The sequence below is a fragment of the Mobula hypostoma genome, chromosome 21 (assembly GCF_963921235.1).
Source record: "Mobula hypostoma chromosome 21, sMobHyp1.1, whole genome shotgun sequence".
In the NCBI taxonomy this organism is placed as follows: domain Eukaryota; kingdom Metazoa; phylum Chordata; class Chondrichthyes; order Myliobatiformes; family Myliobatidae; genus Mobula; species Mobula hypostoma.
This window is the reverse complement of record NC_086117.1, coordinates 27,482,760-27,500,293: the sequence shown is the minus strand read 5'-3', so window position 1 is coordinate 27,500,293 and position 17,534 is coordinate 27,482,760. Positions and strand designations below refer to the sequence as shown.

Genomic DNA, 17,534 nt, shown 5'->3' with positions numbered 1-17,534 from the left:
GTTAAAATTTACTGAGTGTGCTGGCTGATGATTGATGTTTGTGATTGATTCGGGCGGTGACCGACCCTGTGGGGAGTGTTGAAGCAGGTGCTGGGCTGGATTTCCCCTAGACATACACGAGCCCATATAACGGAACGTTACAATTACATCTGTGTTTTGGAAATCCTTTGTGAATTAGAAACGGATGCAATTTGGAAATGTTTTATAAGTCAGAAATCCTCTGTGAGTTTTAAATGTGTTTTAAGTACATTATTTGCACTTAAACATGAATCACTGGAAATAAATGAACTGTGTTTAAACTACTTCGTTAGCTGGAACTATCTCCTCCTTGGTAAAGAGTTGAAGGGGGCCCACTGCTCAAATAGTGGGTATTGGCAGCTAGAACTCACCATAAACAGGGAATTAACTAGTCTTTGAAGATTGGGTAGTTCTGAATCAAACTCAGAATCAGATTTAATATCACTGCCATATGACGTGAAGTTTGTTGTTTTGCAGCAGCAATACATTGCAATGCATAATAGTAAAAGCTGTAAATTATGGTAAGAGAAATATATATTTTTTTAAAAGTTAAATATTTATAAGGTCAAGTACGGGGTGGCAGGGTCTATGTATAAATATTAAATACACATAAGTAACACAAAAAGAAAGAACAAGTCATGAGGTAGTATTCATGGGTTCAATGTCCATTCAGAAATCTGATGGTAGAGAGGACCAAGTTGTTCCTGAATCGTTGAGCCTGTGCCTTCAGGTTCCTGTACCTCCTTCCTGATGGTAGCAATGAGAAGGGGGCATGCACCGTGTAATGGGGGTCCTTAATGATGGATGCCACCTTTATGAGGCATCACCTCTTGAAAATGTCCTGGACGCCGGGGAGGCTGGAGATGAAAGTTTACACATTTCTGCAGCTTATTACGGTCCTGTGCAGTAGCACCCCCCCCCCAGCACCATACCAAACGGTGATGCAGCCAGTTAGAGTTCTCTCCACGGTACATCTGTAAAAATTTGCAAGTGTCCTTGGTGACGTGTCAAATTTCCTCAAGCTCCTAATGAAATATAGCTGCTGCCGTGCCTCTTTTGTAACTGCATGGATACGTTGGGCCCAGGGTAGATCCTCAGAAATTTTGACCCCCCTCCTGGAACTTCTGATCCCTCTGAGAGAACTGGTGTGTGTTCCCTGTCTTAACCTTCCACAATCAATTCTTTGGTCTGACTGATGTTGAGTGCAAGGTTGTTGCTCGCATATATCTGATATATAGCATATTGCATATAGCTGATATATCTCCCTCTTGCACACCTTCTTGTCACCATCTAAAATCCTGCCAACAATAGTTGCTTCACCAGCAGATTTATAGATGGCATTTGAGATGTGCCTAGCCACACAGACATGGGTGTAGAGAATTGCAGGAATGATTGTGTTAAACACTGAGCGGTAGTCAATAAACAGCAGCCTGACGTAAGTATTAATACTGTCCGGGTGATCCAAGGCCATGTGAGATCGCATCCACTGTGGACCGATTGTGGCAATAGGCAAATTGCAGTAGCCTCAGGTCCTTGCTTAGGCTGGAGTTGACTCTAGTGCTTCTCAAAGCACTTAATGACCGTAGATGTGAGTGCAACTGAGTGACAATCACTGAGGCAGCTCACACAGCTCTTCATGAGCACTGGTATGATTGTTGCCCTTTTGAAGCAGGTGGGAACTTCCACCTATAGCAATGAGAGATTGAAAATGTCTTTGATCCAGTTGGTTGGCATAGGTCTTCAGAGCCCTACCAGGGCCTGTCGCCTTGCGAGGGTTCACCCGCAGTATAGTCTGCCTTTAGTGAGAATACTTGTGGCTATTTACATCTGATCGGGCTTAAGGTCTTCATCTGAGTTTAGAACTTTGCAGACAGCATCATTCATGTTCCCCTGGTATGAGACTTTTCAACCCAGGGGAGAAAGGTGCTGTCTGTCTACTCTGTCTATGCCTCTCATCTTATAAATCTTCTATCAAATCTCTGTTTAGCCTCTATCACTCCAGAGAAAACAACCACCTTTGTCCAAACATCCTGTCCTCCACACCCTCTCCAAAGTTTCAGGAGTTTTATAAAGCTACAACATAGCTTGCAGTTTCTTAAACCTGATTCCTTGACTAATTAAGGTAAGCATCCCATGTACTGTACCTTCTTTGCCAGTCTATCATCCAGTTTCACTGACCTGTGGACCTGGATCCCAACATCCCTCTGCACATCAACTCTATCCCTTTCGCATTCTACCTCCTAAAGTGCAACTCTTCACAGCAAAATGATGCGGGGTATAGAGAGGGTAAATGCAAGCAGGCTTTTTCCCATTGAGGTTGGGTGGGATGACAACCAGAGGTCATGGGTTAAAGGTGAAAGGTGAAAACTTTAAGGGGAACATGAGGGGAAACTTCTTCACTCGGAGGGTCATGAGCATGGCAGGAGCTGCCAGTGCAAGTGGTGCATGTGAGCTCGGTTTCAAAGTTTAAGAGAAGCTTGGATAGGTACATGGGTGGTAGGGGTATGGCGGGCTATGGTCCTGGTGCAGCTTAAATGGTTTGGCACAGACTAGATGGGCCGAAGGCCCTGTTTTTGTCCTGTACTTTTCTATGACTCTGTGACCCTTCACATTTGGCGGAATTAAACTCCCCGAATTTGTACAGCATACCCCTGCCCCGCTGACTATGCCAAATACGGCCATGCTCTTCCAAATGTGAATTAATCTATCCCTAACGTGGCAGCTAGGGCGATACTACTCCAGCTCACAGCGTCCTGGAGTTTGGGGTTCGATCCCAGTGCCAGCTGTAAGGAGTTTTTACACTCATCCCAGGAGGGTTTACTCTGGGTTCTCCGATTTCCTCCCACAGTCCAAAAGAGGTCAAGTGGTCATGGTAAATGGTCCTGTGATAGGGCTGGTGTAAAACAGACCGGTCGCTGGGCTGCAAGAGCCGAATGAACGCTGTATCTCTGAATAAAGCAGGAACTCTCTCTCACACAGCTTCCCTATTACTAATGCAAGACTCTCTAGCCTCCCAATCCCTTGTTTTCAAGAAGAGGGGTATTATTTTTAACTCTTTTCAGACAAAAGTTGCAAACGCAGTAACCACTACTTATGATTCATGTTTTTTTTTGTTGTTTTACTGATTCTAATTCACACAAACACAGCCGGGTCGCCGTCCGGACGGACATATTTATTTATTTGTGTTTCCCCCGCCTCCTCGCTGTTGCTCTGAACTTTGCCTGCAGCCGGTGGGAGTGGAGACGGCAGTGCGCGGTGTGGCTGCAGCGAGTCGAGGGAGCCGCGTGTAGCAGGTAGTGCTGGAGCGCGCGGGGCGGGGGTCTCCGCTCGCGTCCCGGGGCTCGGGGCGGGGGGGGGGGTTCTGCCGGCTGTCAATCAACCTGGCGAGCGGCGGGGAGGGGCTGTCAATCAAACCCGGGAGCTGGAGCAGGTGCCAATGAAAACGGGAAAGTGGGAGCACCGGGAGCCGGGGCAGCTGTCAGTCAAGCCGGGCTCCGCGCCGCCCGAGTCAAGCCGTTGTCCGGCGGCGGCGGGAGCACTCCCGACTCGAGGCTTCGGGCCTAACTATACTCAGAGATCCGGCCGGACTGGGGTCGCCCTTCTGCCCCTGATGTCGGAGTGAAACGTGATCACTTGGCCTGACTGAGGAGAGCAGGGGGAGAGATGCTCCCAACGGCCTCCTCTCCCTCACAACCCCCGGCCCGGGCTCCTTCCTCCTCTCACTCGCGGGCCGGGCTCGGGGCCTGCCACTGTGCCGCAGGTCGGAGGCTGCAGCCTGGGCCTTGGGGTCGGGTTAGTCGCTAGCGGGCCGCTGCTGAGAGCAGGGCGGTAGCGGAAGGCCTGGATGGTCGGGGCACGCCGGCTCTGCCGGTTGCCGACCGGATCGGGCGGTCAGGGTTGCGGGGGTCGAGTGCGTAGTGGTGCTGCCCCTCGTCACAGACTCAGTGCACTGTCGGGCCAGCCTGGGTCCAAGGAGCTCCGAGGCGTGACCGGCCGTTGCCTGGCTGCCATCACCATCGCTTGCACGCTCAGAACAACTGGGCACCCAAGTGGGGGGATGGCATAGCAAATGCCCCTCAACGTGGGCAAACAGAATCCTGTTATAGCCTCAAATCGTAGGTAAAGGCAGTTCCCTCGTATTAACCAGCCGTCAAGGACATGTATACAGAAAGGTGCTGGAAAAGAACCAATAACGTCATGGAGGATCCCACACACCCTGCTCATGGACTGTTTGCCCCAGTTCCATGGCGTACACGCCAGAACCACCAACAGTTACAGTACTTTCCCCAGTAAGGCTGATCAACGCTTCCACCCACTAACTCCAACACTATATTATTTCCTGTCAGTCACCTTATGTATAGCTTCTGTCTCTTTATGGACAATCAATCTATGTATATAAGCTATCTTATGTTTTTATATTTATTGTGTGCTCTTTATCTTTTGTGTTTTTCTCTGTACTGCATCATATCTGGACTAACAATTATTTTCTTGTGTATAGGTAATAACATTAAACAGTCTTGAATCTGAACTATCAGAGCATTCAATGCTTCACAATTAGCTGTAAAGGTTCAACCTCGTTTCCCTGCTCTGTGAACCTCCAAATGTGCATTCCTGAATTCAGGCATTTCTGCACAGTTGGAGAATGAAGTACTAGAGGGCATGGGTTAAGATTTTATACGATCGTGAGGGACAACTTTTTTTACACAAGGGGTGGTATCTATGTGGAATGAGATGCTCGAGGAAGTGGCTGTAGCAAGTATAATAAGATGCAGTTGGACAGGTACATGGATTGGGAAGATTTAGGTTGCATGCCTAGTTTGGATGTGACATTTTGGTCAGTAAAGGATCTGTGGGGCCAAATGGCCCATATCTATTCTGTATAACCGAGTAAACTTGGCTCTGAGCATATTTGCAATGTATTTTAAATCGGCATCGGCTTCAGAAATGGGTCAACCCATTCACAAGCTGCAATCTTGTAAGAGGTAGAGAAAACTTGAGTGTTACTATTTTTAAAATAAACTTGTATCTGTTGCTTCCCCCCACCCTCCCCAGCCCACATAAAATGGCATTTTTAGCAATTGGGTCAGAAGCAAAATCCTGTTTAACTACACTTGAAAATGATTCTGTGAGATGAGTGATGCAAACTTAATAGTTTTATTTACAATAGCAGCTAGAATCTACCATCATAAAGTTTCCCAGCTCAAGAGTTATATGAAATAAAGAATTTAGCACCGAGCTCAGGACATATACAGACAGGTAAGAGTTTTTAAGGAACAGTTAAAGGAGGAGGAAACACACTCATGTCCCTATCTACATCAAAGGAGCTGTAGTGGAGAGTGTACCAAGCTTCAAATTCCTTGGTGTCCACATTTCTGAGGATCTCACCTAGTCCCTGAACTCCTCCATCCTGATCAAAAAGGTGCAACAGCGCCTTTATTTCCTGTGGAGCATCAAGAAAGCGCACCTCTGTCCCAGGATACTGACGGACTTTTACCGCTGTACCATTGAGAGCATACTCACCAACTGCATCTCAGTGTGGTTTTGCAATTGTCCTGTATCGGACCACAAAGCACTCCAGCATGTGGTGAAAACTGCCCAGCAGATTATCGGCACCCAATCGCCCACCATTGAGAACATCTACCATAAACATTGCCTGGGCAGGGCGAAAAGCATTATCAAGGATGCATCTCACCCTAACCATGGACTTTTTACTCTCCTCCCATCCGGTAGGAGCTACAGGAGCCTCCGCTCCTGCACCAGCAGGCACAGGAAGAGCTTCTTCCCTGAGGCTGTGACCCTGCTGAACTTCACATCACAGTGCTAAGCAGTATTGCAACCATATTGTACTGTTTCAGTACTCTTATATTTGTGTGCTATAGCACTTACTTTTTATTTGCAGTTATTTTGTAACTAACACTGTGCATTTCTGGTCAGATGCTAACTGCATTTCATTGGCTTTGTATCTGTACTTGGCACAATGACAATAAAGTTGAATGTAATCTAATCTAAAACTAAAATTGGAGGGAATGGGCAGGCAATGCTACAGCAACAGTAAGGTGTAAGTATTGAAGGGATTTGAATGCAAAAGTGATTAAAAGTGAAAGCAGTGTAGATGAGCAGCCACAGCAGAGCTGGCTGAATGGGTTAGGATAGAATTAGGTGACTGGGTTGCCGGTGTGGAAGTTGTGAGTCAAGTGGCACTATTGCTAAGTTGGTGAGTTAGTTAAAGGGAATTAGTTAGTGTTATCCTGCCATCGTGATTTACAATGTCATTTCTAATTCTCCATGACTTTCAATAGAATTTTTTTCTCTAGTCTCCAGATTTCTTGAGTTAGTATAGCATGATTGAGTGAGTTTTTACAAAGCGAGGTTATCTCAGTACTGAGGGAGGAGTGTACCTTTGAAGGTGTAATACTGAAAGTCTGCTGCACTATTGAAGGGCCAAAACTGAGGGAGAGTTGCACTGTCAGAGATAATAAAACATCTGCCTAAAGTCATCTGTGGGAGATCCATCAGACTTTATCTTGAAGAAGAGCCAAAGAGTTGTCTCTATTGTCCTGAACAATGTCTATTCCTCAAGCAACAGTGATAAAATTGAACCAGGCTTTTTGTTTGCCACCTCTTAACTAAATGGCAAAAACAGATTAAAAGAAAGTTTCTCTGAGTTGACTGGCTCTTGTAAAGTATCAGTATGAGTATTGTTAAGCTGTTTATTTTGCAGCCGTTTTGATTGTTTTTGTTCTACATTGTTTTCGCAGGATGTGAGGGGAGCAGCAATATGTCCAGAGTGTCATTCTCCTGCTATAATGTTCTTAATGAATTTGACACCTGCCTCTGCAATACAGACAGATTGGCAGTCCTTTGGAGCTTCCCAGAGCTACAGCCTTCCTGTGGGTTTTTCCTCTGTAAAGGACAAGTTAGCTGCTGTTGGAAGTACTGTCAACGTAAGTGTACAAATGATTGTGGAAAACCTGCAGCCCCATAACTCATCTCATGCTGTGAACAATGACGCCAGTAGTAATGCTCAAACAAATCTAGTCACAAAATGGCGGAGTGAGGGTGCGTTAGACAACAGCGCCATCAAGCTTCTAAAAGGGGCCGCCGTAGAGGATCTGAAGACCGGGTATCCAACCTGTGCACTTGGCACAGAGGAGTCGAATTTGGGTCATTGTGAACTGGATACAGACAGCGATGAGTCTGTTGACCGAGATATAGAAAAGGCTATTCAGGAATACTTGAAGAAGAAGACAGAAGAAAGTTGCTCAATGTCGAACGTCATACATGATGCTGAAGTTCCTTCTGTAATACATCCACCTATCAAAGACGCTGCTCCAAATGTCAGTAATAGAATCTCACTTGAAGAAAAGGTGGTTCCCACTGAGCTTGTCAATGTTGACCCTCTTCCTGCCCACCCAAAGGCTACTACAGATTCCAGATGTTCTTCACCTTCCAGCATCAGCAGCAACGACTCTTTTGAACTGAGCATACAAGCTGAGATTGAAAGGTTCTTACAGGACAAGCGGGATAAAGAAACCAGCAATCCCAGTGACAAATTGGCATTGGAGGGAGGGCCAGCACAGAAGGAAAATCTGGTGAAGGTAGGACTGAAAAGCAAGAAGAGGTACATCAAGCCCAGCACAGGGAGCCAAGCACGTGTTGTCAAACCATTGGTGACAAATCCCAACACTCAGGTTACTGGCACCAAATCCACCAAAGTAGGTGAAGCTGGCAAATCTGGGAAGACCAGTGAAAGGAATCCCAAGGGCCAGAAGAAGCTGGCCAATGAGAAGCCAACAGCAATGCCTAGCTTTAAGGATCTCTGCAAAAGTAGTAACATCCAGTTGAACATGAAGACTGAATTCTCTGTCCCAAAGCCTAATTCCATAACCACAGGAGCAGAGCTATCTGACTCCAGTAGTGATGATGGGATTGAGGAAGCCATCCAACGTTACCAGTTAGAACAGAAGAAAATCAAGGATCTTCCCTTTGCTCTTGGACTGTTACCTCACAAGCCTCTCTGTTCCATGAACTCTGAATCCTCTTTGGATGCTCGTCATGCACCCAAGGACGAGGAGAAGGAAACAGCACGAGCAACTCTGAGCAAGAAGCGGAAGCAATGTATACCCAAGTCTGTGGAGTCAAAGGCACAGTATCCACACAGCCTTTTGGATACAGTCTCCAATAATCAGTTGAGTGATGACTTTGTAAAGCAAAAGGAAAGGAAACACATAGTCTCTGAGTTAAGTTTGAAAGGAACGGAGGCCCCATCAGAATTTTTTCGAAAGCAGGAAGGCCCTCTGGTGCTCAGTATGGATGGCATGACAGGAACAACGATGTTGGCCAGGGAAGAGCATGTGGCCTGTGGGAAGATGACCAGCAAATATGCCACTGTTAACTCCCAGCAAATCTCATCTTCTGACAGTGAAGACAGTTCTGTGGATAGTAGTGACAGCATTGAAAAAGAAATTCAAAATTACTTGGCTCTGAAGGTGAGCCAAAGCAATCAGAAGTCAAATAAAGTGGAAGCTGTGAGCGAGTCAGTCAAAGTTTTCCCCTCAGATCTGAAGGAAAAAGATAGTCTGAACTTCTTCTCTCCTGTGTCTTCATCTCAGATGCCCTTATTACGGAAAGAAAGTCTGAAGTCTAATGACAGTGTTGGTCATAAAACTGGAAGAGAAAAGTTGAGAGAAAACCAGCCAGAGGCCAGTGAAGCACCTGTTTCCAGGATTGACCCTGACTCTGCCCCCTCCAAGATTAAACTTAAAGATGATCTGTTGGAGCAAGATACTTTGGAGGTAGGCAATGTCTGGGACAGCAGGGCAATCAATATAAATCAGGACAAGTTATCCCCCAGTTGTACTACCAGCATACAGTCCTGTCATAAGCCAGTCCACGATGCTTGGCAGACGGATGACAAAAGTAGCTCACTGGACAGTGACGAAGATCTGGATACTGCTACAAAGGATCTTCTGAAAACCAGAAAAAGAGTGGGGAGAAGAGCAAGGGACTCCAAGAACCGGTGCAGGAAGCGAGTACGGTTTACAGGGGCAGAGGTGCTCACCTTCTCTGAGCAAAACACTGGTATTGGGAATGAAACTCCCAAAGCCGCTGGTGAAGGCCTTGCATTGAGCCACGCCCCCCTGAAGAGCTGTTTGTCAAAATCTAGCAGGACAGTCTGTAGAAGTTATTTAGACTTTAAAAGTAAAAATAACAAAAGAGCTGGGGAGACATCAGAAGGCGAAGGAAATGGTAATATGGTTAGAATGGAAAGGCCCGTAATGGTCTTGTTATCTACAACGCCATCCACCGTGGTTGAACCGGTAACTCAAAAAACCATGACCAGAGACAGCAGTTCCGGAGATAGTGATGATGGCATTGAGCAAGAAATCCTGAGATTCCTAGCAGAAAAAGCCAGAGGGAATAGCGTAGCAGAGGAAAGCTTGAAAGACCAGGGTGAAGTGCAAGATTTTACAGAGCGAGGCGAAGGAAACAGACCGTTAAAAGTGCCAGGCCATGGTGGAGATATATCTTCCATTTCTCAGCAGACTGAGGGGTCTTGCAGCGTTGGTATGAAGGAACTGCATCATGAGGAAGAGGCAGTCTCAGCTGGGTGTTCATTTGGAGGTACAGAAAGCGCTGCTGCTACTGAAAGCAAGACTGGCAATCATGGGCCAGGTTTGCTTCGGGACGCTTGTGTTGTTCACAGTGCAGAACACCAGACTGAACACAGACTAGTTGTCAGAGAATTGTCAACTGTGCTTCAAACTGAAACTGCACTTGAGCAGGGGATTTTGCAAGTTGGTACCACAGACTGTCAAGGGAAAGAGAGCAGTAACAGCAATTGTGACTTGCATGGTACTGTCCTGCAGATGGATGATCCCTTAGGAAACTGCCTCGCCCAGAACGTGCAGGAGAAACAGGCAGCTGCGGGTTTCAAAGCAATTCCACCCTTGGTTCAAGAGCAAAGTGGACAATATATTGATCTCAGAGAGCAGGGTGTGAGACAGCCTCAACCAAAAGCAGTTCAAGCAATGTCTTTAGAGGGAACTGTAAGCAATTTGAAATCATGCAGTGTCATCTTCACTGAACCTCTCAGTGACACTGCGCCGAAAGGCGGGGAGAAAGATGCTAGCAGTAGAGCTAAATATTCCATGGAAAGCCAGTCACATGTAGGGTGCAGTACAGAACAGAGCCCTCATACTGCAGGTAAAACATATTCACACCTGGGTTGGACAGGCAGAGATAGAACTAAACCTGAGGAGGGTGGATACCCAAGCAGGCCTTCAGGATCTCTGATGCCATCAGTAAGTCCTGATGTTCACTGCAGTCAGATGAGGGGCCCGCCTTGTGTTACCTGGCGGGAGCAGAATGACCACAATTATCAGAGTGGAATGAGGTCAAATCAAGACGCTAGACCTGAATGTTTCAACTTTGTGAGATCACATTCATGTGAAAATAGAGGAGCAAGCACCAGTGTACCATTTGCTGCACATTCCATACCTTCAACCCTCAAGGAAACCAGCAGGATAGGTCAGAGCGTGCAGAGTACAGAGTCAGAGACTGCCAAAGGAGCAGTGAGTGGTGAGGGAACTGCTGAAGAGAAGGCCAGCAGTCAGCACTCGGGTAAAGAAAATGGTGGAACTGCTCAATGGCAGTCGCTGAACCTGTCTTTGTTGGAAGCTAAGAATGAGGAGCAAAGCGACAGGAGACGAACAGGAGTGGGTTTTGAGGAGAAAAGTCCTCAACCCTTTTATGACAAAGCAAATGATCAATCAGACAATGGTGATAGGATGGAGACTAGTAGTTCAGGACAGAAGGGACAGTATACTGATGTGTAAGTATAACGTTGTACAGTAGATTTTCTCTTAATTATTTAAGATAACCATTAAGTTCCATTGTAGATGGTGGAATATTGGCAAGTGGCTTAAGACAATTTTTGGCTGATGTGATGAAAGGCTATCCTAGATAAGCATTTGATTTAGGGCAAAGAAAGTACATTTTTAAAATGTCCATTCCTGTCTTTTCCAAATAAATGGGATGATTAAAAGTTGGGCTGTATAGTTTCAAAGCATTTCTTGCCATGGCTGAGGCCCATCCTATGAAATGTAGTTGCCATTTGTTTCTGTGGTAGTGGAGGGCTCACCATTTCTCATCTTAAGTTGATTTGTATTTGCATTTCTCAGGGTCAGTGCAGCACAGTCTTTCTTCCTGTCCATAGATAATACCCATAGCACATCATCCCAGAATCTGGAAAAATAGCCCCAGTTCTAATTATTGTTTTCAAGGTCAAAGCCGTAGTTATGGTGATCACTCTCAGCACTTCTGAACGAATCAGAAGATCCAGATCCAGGCTCTGTTCCTGATGAATACATTCAGGGAACAACACAGGGGATTGTCTCTGATAGCTCCTAAGTTTGAATAGTACAAATTGTGTTGACGTGTAAATGAGCGTCAGTTGGATGAGCTATTCTGAAGATTGAAAGTCAATAAGAGTAAAGATTGATCTGGGATGGAGAGCTACAATAGAAATTGTTTTTGAATTGACAGAGGGAAAGTACTTCAAACAGAAAATGTGTACAGTAACTAACTTGCACACAAACCTGCAGAAGGTACCTGATCCCTTTTTTATTGCATTCAAATTGTATTTTTATTTCTGTTAAGAAGCTGCACAAAAACTGTTTAATTGTTAATACAGGTAGTGGTAGCAGGTGACTTGGGATGCCAGGAAGTGAGGTGAAATTGCTGAGGAACAGACCCTGCTAAGGGACTATAATTTTGCATTCGTTGATTGAGGTTCAGGATGCTGACACTGGAAAATCAAATTGCTATCTAGTTGGGAACAGTACTACCAGATGCAGAAAAAGGATGGCTCTCTTTTCCTGGCCATAGGCCTTATCATCAGCCTCATAACTAGCAGCTCCTAAACCCCACTGTATTAGATTATTTAAATATTCCTCTTGAAGCAAGGAGATTATGGACCAGAACTGCCAGTTCTCAACACCTACTTGATCTCTGGAGTTTAATTGGCCATCAGTAGGATAGCTTTCACCCTCGGCCAGTAGTTGAAGGTGTAGGTAATAATTACTTTTTGTTATTATCCCTGCAGGTTGGAATAGGATTTGCCCTTGGATGTAAATTATCAATGAATTATCATAAATCAGGGAGATAATTAGCAAATGACTGACTTCAGGAACTTACTTTCCCAAACTCATGGTCTTCATGAGGAAATTTGACCTCTAGAAATTTTCAGGCTAGTATGGCAATAGGCAAGCCTACGGCACCTGCTATTCCCAAACAGTCTCTCATCCAAGTATCAATCGGGCCTGAGCATGCTTAGCTTTCAATACCAAATGAGATTAGGCACAATAGTGGTCAGCATAACGCTACTACAATGTCAGTGACATGGATTCAATTCCCACTGCTGCCTGTAAGCAGTTTGTACATTCTCCCTGTTACCAGGTGGGTTTCCTCCGGGTGCTCTGGTTTCCTCCCAATTCCAAGACATACAGGTTAGTAGGTTAATTGGTCACATGGGTGTAATTGTGCCTCGCAGGCTCATTGGCTGAAAAGCCTGTTGCCATGCTATATTTCTAAGAAGTCAGTTTTCTAGTATGCAGCAGGAAGAATTGTTTAAAAGAAAGCTATTCACAGCTGATCTCCGGCAAAGAGGGGGAACTGTAGTTTGTGTCAGGGTCAGGGGAGCAGTGTCATCGAGGATACTTTTTCCCCATTACTGTCAAGCAGCACTCATCCCAGGATCATCTGAGGGTAGAAGTGTGAGCTCGGTCATGAATGGGTTGAGAGGGATAACAAATCAGCCATGACTGAATGGTGGAGCAGGATTCGATGGGCCAAATGGCCTAATTCTGCTATGAGGTCAGATGGTCATGATCTCTCCATGGCAAATACTCTGTCAACACTCTATCAACTGGGATTGGATTCTGTAAGGAGAAGCTGTAGAAAAGTACCTTGGGAAAGGGTACCCTATTAAAAGGGGAGAAGTGAGTCAGATATGTACGGATTTATATATAAATGCAAAGAATGTCAAATTCCAGCTCAGAACTCACATAGATAATCATGCAAAGGAAAATATTGAAATATGACATTTATACAGACTTTATACTCCAAGAATACAGAATGACTTATTTTAATTAGGGCCTGTTTTAAATTTCTTGGCTCTTTATTTATGTAACGCCTGGTGTATTTAATTCAGCAAAATCCCAATGAGAAATGGGATTTATAAATGAGTTACCTGGCCCTTCTTCTGAATAACACATTGCAGCAGCTTTGTCAGGATGATTTCAGCAAAACACAATAATGATGTTGCACTGAAAAGCACCTTGTCACGTAGTGCTTTCCAGTGAAAATTCTCTTAAGTGTCTAAACTGCTGTGGACAATGATTGTGGAACTAACTTTATAAATGCTGACCTGCTGAGTCCCTCCAGCATTTTGTTTCTGTGCTTATAAATGCTAATCCTTCTTTCCAAAATAAAATAGTACTATCATTTTCTGTTAACATTTAACAACAAGTGCAGAATAGAAAATTGCAGGAGTGTAGCAACTCCTGGGGAAACGGTCACTAATCTAAATTCATTTTGATGGCCTTTTTACTGGAATGAAGTGTTGTGGCTTACAGGGCAGTTAATGGTGATGGGACCAATTTTGAAGAGATTAGGAAAAGGTTTACCAACAACATCAGTGTATTGTCTTATGTGGAATATTCTGTCCACAGATTTCATCTGAGTCTAAATATCAGATTTAATAACAAGTGATTACATATAAGTAATGAATGTTGCTGCAAAGACCAGCGTTTATTATCTATTCCAAATTACCCTTGAGAATGTGATGATGTGATATCATCTTTAAGAATGCTTAGTGATCCATGCATGCTCTTCTGCAATCTTCATTGAATTGTGTCCCGTACCTCAACAGTAACGAGGAAGTGCTGGGTCATGATTCTGAATATTGTGGTGAAATACAGTTCTACTATTAATTGTGTCTCAGAGCACCTTAGACATACCCAGTTTTGAAATATCAGTTTTATTTAGAATCTCTCTAACAGAAAACAGTGATTGTATCCTACATCATAGCAATGTGAGGTCAAAATCATGTTGATTTTTCTTCTTCATCTTCTGCTGAACCACTCACAGTCATGTCCTGGATTTAGCCAGCTAGGTGAAAAATGGTACACTCAAACTACTCTTGAAGGTGGAAAATAAAGACCCTTTTCCCCTCCTTGCTATCCACCCATTTGGCTGCATTTTATGCCTTGTTCTTTGTAGTAATTTTTATTATGGTGGAGCACTAATTCATCAGGCAAGGCAGGATAGGAGGTGATGTTCTGCATAGATTGCCTTGCCCACCATTGACAATGTTGAAGTCTCTGAGAAGCACTCTTATTTTTTTGTATTAGTCATGATGGGTATGTTGAGCCAATGAGAAAGGGATGGTATTGAAGAGTATGATTCTTTGAGGGATGGAGTCAAGTTTGATAGTTCTATTGAACAGCATTCCCAATTTTGGCATGTTTTCAAAGTCTCCAGAGCTGTGATGTCTTTCCCATGCACAAATTCGCATGATCTTTCTGGTATGGATATTGTGTAGCAGTTTGATTGCCCTTTCCCTTCTTGGATACCCAGCACAGAGCCACTGGACCTGTTCTAAATCTATTCTTTTGAGGGTAGTGGTCATGCCACATAACACAATGGAGCATGAGCTCATGTTGAAGAGACTTCATGTTAATTGAATTTAAATTCTTTGGCTGTCTCGGTGAAACTTGAGCTCTTCATTTAGAGAATCAGCAACGACTTGGAACCTGACATCTGAATGCATAAGCAATGTAAGCACGCAGCAGCTGATACTGGGTTTGGTCTTAACTTGGGTGTGAAGTGAGGTGAAGTAGATTGAACAGTTTTCCCAGTGGTTCTGCAGATGAACTTCACTCTAATGGGCAGCTTGTTGGAGGCATAGCAAAGTATTACAGCAAGAAGATGAAAGAGTGCCAGAGTGATTATGCAACCTTGTCTGATACTGATCTGTAGTGAGATGGGCCTCTTGTGAATGTATTAATGCATTGGTTAGGTAAACCGTCATGAAGCAAATGTAACTCAGAGAAATTTGCACTGGCATCCAAATGTAACGAGGATGCTCCACGGTCCCACACAATCAATGTATTCAAAGGTTTGAGTGAGGTAGAAAGCCCCATGTTTTGTGGTTGGTGCTGTTCCCTTCACTTCTCTTAGACTTGAGGAGTTAGTGTGTCACTGGAAAGAGTATCTTGGAGATCCCTAAATAGTTAAGAGAATTGGGTTTGTATCCTTGCTTGTGGAAACTCAGTCATTCTGAGATTCACTGACACTTCCTTCTCTTCTCAGATGTCAGAGATAAAGTTGTGGACTTGTGGGAGATGTTCCTCACCATCAAGTATTAAAACATTAGCGTGTATACTGTATGTTCGCAGGGCCTTTTCATTTGGCTTTTCACCTTTTCAACTTGTCGATCAAAGTTAGTAGCAAGGCTGCATGAGATAGTTTGCAGTTTTGAATTTATCCTGTTCAGGATGGTGGTAATGCCAGGTAGCTCAATGGAAAATGTGGTTTGCATGGGTATGGAATTTCACCTGACTTAACTAACTGAATTTAAGTTCTCTAGCGAGCTTGGTGGGATTCTAGCTCATGTCACTGGATCACCCAGGAATGGCTTCTAAAATATTTGTCCAGTAATGAAACCCTTCTAAATGAAACCACATACTCTGTAGCATTATTCATTAGTGATCCAAAGAAGTAATAAAATCATTTCACTTTTGTGTTTTTAATCCATTTTTTCCATTTTTGATGTATGTGTTGCCAAATATTTTTTCTGTTTTGTGAATTTTCTTGTGATGTTGAAATTTCTCCTCCGTTTTTGCCTGAGGGGTATATTGTGCACATAGTTTTTAACAAATTATGTGAAATATTTAAATTATACAGTTCCACATTTTCTTGGCAATTATCTAATAAATAGCACAGTCTTGTGATACTTGTGATGTCGGTTATTATTTCTCAACTCTTCTGCTGGGTGCACAAGGTTGTAGATAATTGAATCACTTTTGTTCTGTCTTTCTTCTCTTCTCCACCAACAAAATCCCATAACCCCATACGTTACAATCTATCACCCCGACACTCTACTCCAATCTCTCCCACTGTCTTCCTCCTTTTTCTAGTCCCTTCCCCTTATCCTTTTCTGTCTGTCCCCACTCTCTAGTCTTTCTCTCTGTTGACATACATGAGAATATCTCCTGTTTGGTGTTTCAAGTGAGTTCTTCAAAAGAATCAGCGAAGTAGTGTTCATGGGTTTGTGATGCATTCGGAAATCTGATAGCAGAAGGGAAGAAGCTGTTCCTAAACCATTGAGTGAGGGTCTTCAGGCTCCTGTACCTTCTCCCTGATGATAGTGAAAAGAAGACATGTAGGTGGTATGGGTTTTTAATGGTAGATGCCATCTTCTTTAGGCATCACCTTTGGAAGATGGCGTCGATGGTGGGGAGGCTTATGCCCATGAGGGAGCTGGCTGAGTTTCCAGCCTTTTACGATCCTGTGTATTAATACCTCCATACCAACTGGGGATGCAACCAGACAGAATGCTTTCCACAGTACATCTGAAGAAACTTGCTAGAGTCTTTGGTGACATACTAAATCTCCTCAAACTCCTAATGAAGTATAACCACTGGTTGTCTTCATTGAGATTGCATGAATATGTTGGGTGTAGTATAGATTCTCCAAGACTGATGGCCATGAACTTGAAATTTTTCGCTCTTTCTACCGCTGACCTTTCAATGAGGATTGGTGTGATCTCTCAACTTCTCCACCCTGAAGTCGACAATCAGTTCCTTGGTCTTGCTGACATTGAGTGCAAGCTTATTGTTGCAACACCACTCAATCAGCTGATCTATCTCACTCCTGTATGCCTCCTCATTGCCATCTGAAGATTCTGCCAACAACTGTAGACGGCAAAATATTTTTTTTCTTTCTGTTTGTGTTGTTACACTGTAATAGCCACTTAACTAGAATGGGATCGTAAGCAGAAAACCAGCAATGGAAAAATGAACCAAATAATAGCTTTGCTGTTTGATTCTAACCATTAGCCATATATATCCGGCAGTATCTGTTACTTAGAACCCTTTACAGCATATTTTAATAGATACTGGATGATCTCTAGTGGCTCATTCAAATGGCTGTACTTTATGTGGCCACATGAATTCAATTGCAGGAAGGAAATTTCTCCCGATAAACCGATACTTCGGTAGAGGTAATCTGGACAACAATCGGGATTGGGAATTGTGGCCTAATATTTTTCTCTGCCCTGACGTTCAGGGTTGTATAATTACGACGTACATTGCATAGCAAGAAGAACAATGCAGTGTTTGCTCTGTAAAAGGTAATGAAAGAAAAGAAGCCAGTAAAAAAAAACTTTAAATCCTCACAGACTTGATATTAAACAGGCCCCATCAATGCAGAGCGGTGTACCAGACAGCTGA

General features: G+C 44.0%; 1 protein-coding gene across 2 annotated transcripts; it reads left to right on the top strand.

Annotated features, from left to right (window-relative positions):
- Window positions 1–3,169: 3,169 nt before the first annotated feature.
- ppp1r26 (protein phosphatase 1, regulatory subunit 26) lies at window positions 3,170–16,563 on the top strand. Of its 2 annotated transcripts, none has more exons than XM_063073754.1 (2): window positions 3,170–3,311; window positions 6,777–16,562. In XM_063073754.1, the coding sequence occupies exon 2, from the start codon at window positions 6,825–6,827 to the stop codon at window positions 10,854–10,856; it is 4,032 nt and encodes a 1,343-aa protein (XP_062929824.1). In that variant the 5' UTR covers window positions 3,170–3,311; window positions 6,777–6,824; the 3' UTR covers window positions 10,857–16,562. The 2 variants fall into 2 exon arrangements, with proteins under 2 accessions (XP_062929824.1, XP_062929823.1); XM_063073753.1 differs by lacking the exon at window positions 3,170–3,311 and adding an exon at window positions 3,468–4,307 and having other exon boundaries at window positions 6,777–16,563.
- The last annotated feature ends 971 nt before the right edge of the window (window positions 16,564–17,534 follow it).

What these genes read in the sequence shown, in the direction of transcription:
- ppp1r26 (XM_063073753.1), top strand. Translation starts at nt 4,263, where the DNA reads ATGGCGTACACGCCAGAACCACCAACAGTTACAGTACTTTCCCCA. An exon ending in CAGTTACAGTACTTTCCCCA is followed by an intron (nt 4,308 to 6,776) that starts GTAAGGCTGATC and finishes TTGTTTTCGCAG; the next exon opens with GATGTGAGGGGAGCAGCAAT.